At 38.6% G+C, this 8756-nt stretch overlaps 1 protein-coding gene across 1 annotated transcript in view; it reads left to right on the forward strand.

Moving 5' to 3' along the window:
- The first annotated feature begins 4590 nt into the window (after positions 1 to 4590).
- The window catches only part of Tex55 (testis expressed 55), a 22676-nt gene continuing 18510 nt past the window's right edge, over positions 4591 to 8756 (forward strand). The window contains exons 1-2 of the mRNA XM_008842985.1: positions 4591 to 5523; positions 6696 to 6842. Coding sequence (XP_008841207.1) covers positions 4591 to 5523; positions 6696 to 6842 — 1080 coding nt within the window. The remainder of the gene's footprint in view (positions 5524 to 6695; positions 6843 to 8756) is intronic.

Consider the following 8756-nt stretch of genomic DNA (forward strand, 5'->3'; position numbering starts at 1 on the left):
AACTTGTCAGAACCTTTGGAATACAAGAAAAATAATTCTATGAGAAAAATTAATTATGAGTGTCTACATTATAAAAAAAGAGGACTCTCAAGTAACTTAATGATGTACTTTAAGTTCTTAGAAAAATAAAAACAAGCCAAACTCCAAATCAGAGATAAAAATTGTAAATATCAATGCAGAAATAAATGAAATTGAAATTAAAAGCACTATGCAGAGACTACATGAAACAAAAAGTTACTTATCTTAAAAAATAAGTAAGCTATTTCAGACACAGGATTGGGAGCAATGGAGCTCCCCTGAGGGCTAGCTCTCATAGCTTTGGAAAGTACTATGCAAACTGGTAAGGGAGAAGATCAATTGATGGTCCAACTCCAGCTTTGAGGCCTAATAACCACATCAATGATTGGCACAGCAAAGGACACTGGGCAGTAGTGGCACTTTTATCTTGGGGGTAATCAACAGTTACCTAATTGGACTTCAAGCCCACTCAGTGGGAGGGAACTCATGTGTGGCACTGTAAATATAGTCAAACACATATGGCTGGGGAGGTCTTAGATCTTTGAGAAAACCCCAAAGCTGTCACATCCCTAAACAAATGTAATTTTTTACTATGTGCAAAATATGGATCTTTATGTTTACAGACAAGTATCCCAGTCACCATTCATCAAAGAAGTTTCTTTTACAACAGGCAGAGATTATTACAGAGTTCTACAACTGGTCATACACAGAGATTGTCTGTGAATTGACTTCTGTGTCACTTAGACTTTTAAGTGACACATCTGCAATGGAACCTCTACACCAAAGGCTCATGGAACATAGTGGAACAATGGGTAAAGAGAACACTAATGCATCTCTCAGCTCTCATCAATGAAACCCCCTCATGCAACAGAGGGCCAGGAACACAAAAGGTCATGAATTGCCAAAGCATAGAGAATAAGAATCTATAGAGTGTGGGTCCTTGGACAGGACTCCTATATTAAATTCCACCCACCCAGGGCTCAGGGACAATTGTGGAGGGGATGTAAAGATTGTAAGAGCCAGGGAGGATGTGCATGACCATATAGAAAGAGAGTCCTACAGGTTCCTGGGATCCTGCTCATATGAACCCTCAGAAATGGTGACAGCATGTATAAGACCCATGCAAACTCAAGCAGACAAAATCCCAGCACAGAACTTTGGAAATGGGCAGTAGGCCCCAATCTTAGCCAAAGAACTATTGGCAGCTTATTACTGCTGGGTGAGGAAGAGCTGATCTTCTTAAAGGTAGGGACTCTAGAGAGGCCGACTAGAACTCAGTGGATGAACTTGCACTTAGGGATGTCTGGGGACACTAATTTGACTCAATAGGCCTTGACACAAATGACAGAATGCATGAATTCAAGTGGCAGGGGGGCCTATGAGAGGGTGCCAATGGGGAAGGGGGTAAAAAGATGATTATGATGTTCTGTAAAAATGCACAAAAATAATTTTAAAATTTTAAAAATAAAAATAAACAAGATCAACAAAACAAGTTAATGGAAAAAGAAAGATGAAAAAGACCAAAATTAATAAAATTAGACATGAAAGGGGAAGCACTAAAACAGGTAACAATAAAATCCAATTAATATAAGGAAATACTTTGAAAATTATATTCCAAAAAAATGGAAAATCAAGAATAAAATGATAAATTCCTCAACACATATGGTCTATCAAATAAAAATAAGGTGATATAAAACCTAGTTAACAGAAGTGAAGGATTAATAGAGTTTCTCATCTAAAAGAAACCTAGGATCAGACAAACTCACTGCGAAATTGTACCAAACCTTTAGAAAAGTGTTAACGCTAATGTTTATCAAACTGTTTCATTAAATAGAAAGGGAAGAAACACTTTCAAACTAATTTTACAGTCAGTGTTATCCTGATACCAAAACTAGATAAGGAAATAAGAAAAAAACTGTAAGTCAATTTCCCTGATGAATTTAGATCCAAAAACTCTCAATAAAATACTTGCAAATTTCAAGAACACATTAAGAAGATGACAATGGCCAAAACTGATTTCATTCCAGGAATGTCAGGATCATTCAACATATGTTTATTAATAACTATAACACAGCACAAGAATAGACTTAATAGATAATACAAGTTAATATGTTATAATATAAGTTAATTATAATCTCTGATAACTACTACTAACAAAAATTATATTCACAAAAGGAACAAGGAAGGAAATAACATGGTACACTACCAATGGGGGGAAAAAATCAAACACAAAAGAAGGTAGTAATAAAGGAACTAAGTATATAACAATAGAAAACTAGCAGAAGTTCGTCCTCATCAGTAATTAACTTAAATATGGATGAATTAAATTCACCAAATAAATGATACAAATTGTCAGAATGAACTTTAGAAACACATATGCCAACTCTGTATCTCCTAGAGGCTCTACTTAGTCCAAAAATACAAATAGATTGAAAGTGAAATATGCAAAAAGACTTCTCACGCAAATAGTGGCCAAAAAGAGCTTGGTTAGTATCTTAATATCAGACAAGATAAAATAAACTCTAATCATAAACTGTTACAATAGACAAAGAAGTGTATTATATACTGAGAAAAGGGTCAACTAAAAATATTTTTAGAGTTATTACAAATATATTTGTACCAAACAGTAGAACTCCAAAAACATTAAATAAACCAACAGATTTGAAGAAAGAGATAGGTCTATAAATGCAGTTGGAGATTTCAATTCCTCAATAATGGATCGATGGTCACAGATAGATGATATGGCTAGATAGATGGCATAGATGCTCGACTATGAACAAATAAAGGACATCATTATAAACCAAACAGACCTCACATATGAAGAACATTCCACTCACCAATATACATTCTTCTCACGTTTTCTAGACTACCTAGTATATTAGATTACAAAATATGTCTCTATGTTTTAAAAGACCAAATCATACAAAGACTCTTCTCTGAACACAGTAAAGCTAGGGATAAAAACTGGGAAACTCATGAATATTTAGAAATTAAATAGCAAAGTTCTAAACATCATGTCAAATAGAAACTCAAAGGAAATGGGAAAATACTTTGAGGTGGATTAAAATGAAACCCAGCACATCACAAGCCTATGAGACACAGTAAGAGCAACAGAGGACAAGATGCGTGGGTAATACACATCTACACCACCAAAAACTAAAAGTACCTCAAATCAGGGGCTAGAGAGATGACTCAGTGGTTAAGAGCACTGACTGCTCTTGCAGAGAACCCAGGTTTGATTCCCAGCAACCACATGGCAGCTAACAACCATTTATAACTCCAGTTCCAGAGGACTCATCGCCTTCTTCTGACTTCCATGGGCATCACACGACAGAGGTGCACTCTTACACACATTCAGGAAATGAACTCATACACATAAAATAAAAGTTATTAAAAACAAAATGGAAAAACATATGTAAGAAGGATGCCTTTTTGAAGCTGCAAACTATAAAACAGTTTATCACCTATCTTACTGTAAAAATGGTGTCTATTTCTTCCACATGGTTTAAAATAAGACAGATTGCTCATAAATTTACATCCAACCCTTTCTAAGCTCCGACTTTGTACTTTTTCATAAATGATTTTATGTCAATGTCCCTGGGGTCCCTCTCTGTTACTGGATATGAAGCCAAGTGTCCCCATTCTCTACAGCTTGATCACAAATATTTCCATATTTGCATAAATATTTTAAGTCCCTTTTCTAATTGTTGAATGCAATCTAACTTTTAGTGTTAGAAAACCTGACATCTCAGTATTATTGAGGTTTATTTCAGGCTGCAGCAAATCTTAAAGCCTGTCAGTAAGTCTGAGCACCACTACCACATGCAAATTCCACTTGTCAAACATTTCTTCTAAAATGTTTCCCACACTTAATTCTCTTCTTTTCTGGAACTCTGGTTTGGCCTTCTCCCTTTAACACTTTTTTGCTCTAAACCACTGGTTAGCATGCTTTTTAGACTCCATTCTCACTGAACGTTCTCACTCATTGGCCTTCAGCCACAGATCACGTCTAATTCAGTAAGAAAATACCTAACACTAACACACTACACTGCAACTATCTTTGTGATAAGACAAAATCAGAATCCAACTGCAGTCAGAATTTAATTTGATGGCAACAGTAGGGAACCCTCGGGTGTTTTGTCCTCCTGTTTGGAGGAGGGAGATTGGCTAGAGGACTGGGACCTGAGAAAGAGCAGTTCATATGCTGCTGAACCTGTGAGAAAAAGAGGGAAGAGGTACATACGATTCTAGGGCTCAATGATGAGCCCCATGATCTCATTGCTAGGCAGTGGTGGAGAGTCCTGGTGGTTTGCTTGTGGCATTCACCTCTTCTCAGGAGAAGTTGCTCCCGACTCTTATTCACTCTGCAGTTAGGCCACCCACAGTCCTCCTCCTGAGAGTAGTTGTTGCCAAGTAAGCATCCAGCCATCTGCCCACCAACCCACCCAAGCCTGCAGGAGGTAGAACAAAGCATTTCAGAATCCTGCCCTACTGGAAGGTTGCCTAGACAATCAAGCCCAGGTCCCACACACAGCGCCTGGCAACCAAGGCCAGTCAGGGGCACCACAGAAGATGGATGAGCCTCTGGAAGAGGCTCCAGCAGGATCCTTGAAAAATGAAAACACAGTCCAACCCTTAACTGCTGACCACTTTAATAACAGTGAAGACTCTCAGAAGACTCAGGTTGAAGAGGAAGCAACTGACCAATCTGCCCGAAGAGTACCGGGCCAGGCTTCTCACAAAGTTTCTGAACACGCTGGGGTCGGGTCATCTGAGCAGATTGACGACAAGGTATCCAGTCAAGCTGAGAGAAGAGCTTCCCAGCAGGCTGACCGCAGATCATCTGGCCCAGCTGAGAGAAGAGCTTTCCAGCAGGCGGACCAAAGAACATCTGGTCAAGCAGAGAGAAGGATTTCTGAGCCAACTGGTCAACAATTTCCCAGCCTACCTGAGAGAAAAGCCCCTGAACAGTTATATGACAGAGTATCTGTATCATCTGATGGAAAAGCCTCAGAGTGGACTGGCCTGTCTGATCAAAGAACTTCAGAAGAGATTGAAATTTCAGAGAAAACTGACCAGGTTTGGTTGGATCAAGACGACCACAGAACAGTAAAGAGTCAGAGCCAACCCGATTACCGTGATGGCAGTGATGAATATTATTACCAGGCTGTCAGCTCCACCAAAAGACAGACTGACTACCGATCATACTACAAAACAATTGCCCAGACTGAGAACCGAGTGTTACCTGAGTTTAGTGAAAGCATTGAGGACAAAGAAGCTAATAAAATACAGCCCTTCAAATTTGAAGATAGCCAAACAGACCTCAAATCCAGGCTTTCATCTATAGTAGAAACTGAAAGTACAACCACTAACCAAGCCTATAACCCACCTGATACCGGATTTACCAGTGATTCACCATCTTCTTGTGAAAAACTGCCCTCCATCACAACCAAAGTGTACTATACCTCCAGTCAGGAAAAAGTTCAAGCCACAGAAACCAGTACTGTATGTGAAAGGGACATTTGATACCTACTTGGGGGTTGGGGGAATGGATGCCAAGACCGGACCTGTGGGGTTGCGAGTAAGGGCATGTTGCAGAAAGGTGCATGTTGATCGAGGATGAGGAATAAATGAATGCATTGCCTTATATGTAACCCATATGTTTCAGGAAAGGTGTGACATAAAAAGGATGCATTATCTCCTAATTACCCTAAAGTCATTCAAGAAGGATCTGTGAACCAAAATTTAGTAAGGCGATGTTTCAGATTCTAATAGTAATTCTGTGACTCTAGGTCATTTCCCACTCTGGGTTTCTACCAAGAGAAGGGAATTTGGAGATGATTAGGAAACCCTGTGAAGGAGAGAACATTTGAAGGAGACTGGCCATACCTAAGGTACTCCCAATTTTTGAGGGGCTTTATATTATTTGAGGAATGAGTTGATCTCTCACACACACACACACACAAAATGTATCTTTTGAGCCAGAGGCCCATTAGGCCCTACCTCTCCCTTAGGATCTATAGGTAATTAATGGTTGCTGAGAGAGGGGGAGATGTTTTCTTCAGTAGGATAGCTACTAGAAGATTGCATATGTAAATAACCCTGGTTAAACTCATCAGTCACCAAGAAAATAAGGCATGAAAGTAAAAGGGGGAACGAGTTGAAGAGGAAGTGCATCAGCGGGAATGGGAATGGATATGATCAGAATACATCATGTGCCTGTATGAAATGGGTATGATCAGACTATATCATGGACTTGTATGAAAAAGTCATAAGGAAGCCCATTATTAGGTATAATTAGTATATCATAAAAATATTTAACTCCTTGGGGCTTGAACAATGGCTCAGTGGTTAAGAACACTGGTTGTTCTTGCAAAAGACCCAGGTTTGAATCCCAGCACCCACATAACAGCAAACAACCATCTGAAGCTCCAGTTCCAGGGGATCCAACAGCCCCTTCTGTCCTCTGTGGGCATTGCACAACATGGGTGCACTTACTGACACACAGGCAATACACACATACACAAAAAATAAAAATAATAAATAAAATATTTTATAAAAGAATTTAACTTCTAATATTTGGGGCACATTGAATCTAGATTCTGCTAATAACAGCAAAAAAATGCTAAAGCTTTTAGATTTATTAAAAACCCTTTTGGTGGGTATTTCAATTTCAGGATAATCTTTCAGAATTTGAACAAAGAAAGTATTCTCATAGATCCAGTCAAAGTTACAAGAGGAGGTTCCCTCCGATTGTTTATGAAGATCCTTACCAAGTTTCACTCCGATACATGGAGAAGCACAACATTCTGCATATATTCCAGGTAAGCCTCTCAATCCTTCCCTTTAGTTGTGCGTTTTACAAGTGGTAAAAAGGGAGGAGGGAAATCTAAGTGAGAGATCAATGAGTGCATTAAGATGTGTATACCAGAAAGAGTAGACGAAAACCCACAAGTGAACAATATGACATGAAGGCCTTCAAAGGCAATGGAGACCAAGTGGGATGGGATGTTAAGGGGAAACTAAGCCAGTAATGAACATTACCTTTTCGTGAGAAAAGACAAAACATTGACAATCGACAAGGAAAGAAAAGGGTTTTCCAGACAGGAGTTTAGCACTTCAAAAGAAGATGGTTCTCATGACCATCTGAGACCAATATTCTCTGGAAGGAAAGGAGTAAAATTAAAAATACTTTCTAGTTCCTGAAATCAGAAATCTCATGATCTCAGGGAGCAGTGTTGGTATTTCCTTTAAAGTGTACTGTTTATTGGACAATACAGAACTACATGCAACTATCACAGCTATAACTTGAGTGGAGACAGGAGGTATTTGTTGGGTTGCTGTTGCTTGCCACATACATTTCTTTTTAATATTACCATTATTTGGCCAAAAATGCATATCTACATTTATAATAATATGTACATAAAGAAAATGTGATTAGAAAGGTATAACATTAGAATAGTTCACCTCAGATGATAACATCCAAACCAGAAAACTTTAGAGTAGGGTATGGAGGAAAGAGCACAAAAATAGGACAAGTCAGCCCACTGCTCAGATTAAAACATTGACATCTATTTTTTAATTTTTTATTTAATAACCACATGAATACAAGAAGCATTTCATTACAGCTTTAACATATTCAGTAATAATTACCAGCACAAGGATACATCTATTTCAAAAGTGACTAAATTTTTAGGTTCACAGTTGAATTAATACAGTTATACAATATTGAACTCAGTATAAACCCTGTAAGACATAAAATTGAGTTTATACCGTTTAAAGAAGATCTCCATTTCATTTTAAAATATGCTGATTCCTACATTTTTAATGCTAACGCTTAGATGTTTACACATGTGAATTTAATCTCTATGTATCTGATTATTACTAGTCACAGTCAGTTACACTCAGATCCTTGGCACCAGAGTATGGATGTAAAGTCATCAGGTAGATTTCACTGGTAATGTTTATCACTTCTACAAATTAACATCAAGTAAATTTTTATACTTTCTCCTCAAATATAAGTCTCCCTTAGTTTGTTGATTTTTTTTGTATGCCGTACAGAACATCCCATACAATCTTATTCATCAATATACCCACTTCCCAGATGGCACCCTCCCATAGCACCCCCCACCACTGGAGCCCATATACTTTATCATCCCTGCTACTGTTGACCATGTTCTCAGCACCTCCAGCTGTTCCCCAATGCTTGTCCCTCTGCTGAATCTTGTTTTAGGAAGATCAGCCGTTCCTCATCTAGCAGCAATCAGTTGTCAGTATTCCTTTAGATAAGATTGGGCTCTACTGTTCATTTTCCCAGTTCTATGCTGGGTTACTGTCTAGGGGTCTTTTGGGCCACCAGGTATCTCCTGTCTGGCATTGTTCTTCCTTGTTATATAGTTTTAGCTATAAATACGGACTCTTAAAAATTTATATTGACCCCATTAATCTTTCATTATACTTTCCTTTTGAGTGTTTAAGACCCTACAATTGGCCCAGATAAACCAATTTATTTTTACTCCTAAGGCCGTTTGAGGCTCTGTTCTTCAGGGGTCACATCGGCTTGGGAGGAGCCCCTGGCTCCTTTCTTTTACCAGTTCTGTCTATGTGAAGATAAGCCAAAAGTCCTGCTCGACCATGGCTGGCTTTGCTTGGAAGCATGGAGTAAATGTTTCCTCTGTGTTGACCCTCCTCTTTGTAGACTAGACACTGGTTCAAGTCCATCTGGTGGGGTCTCCACG

Source organism: Nannospalax galili, unplaced genomic scaffold (assembly GCF_000622305.1).
Source record: "Nannospalax galili isolate Female #2095 unplaced genomic scaffold, S.galili_v1.0 scaffold18, whole genome shotgun sequence".
NCBI lineage: Eukaryota > Metazoa > Chordata > Mammalia > Rodentia > Spalacidae > Nannospalax > Nannospalax galili.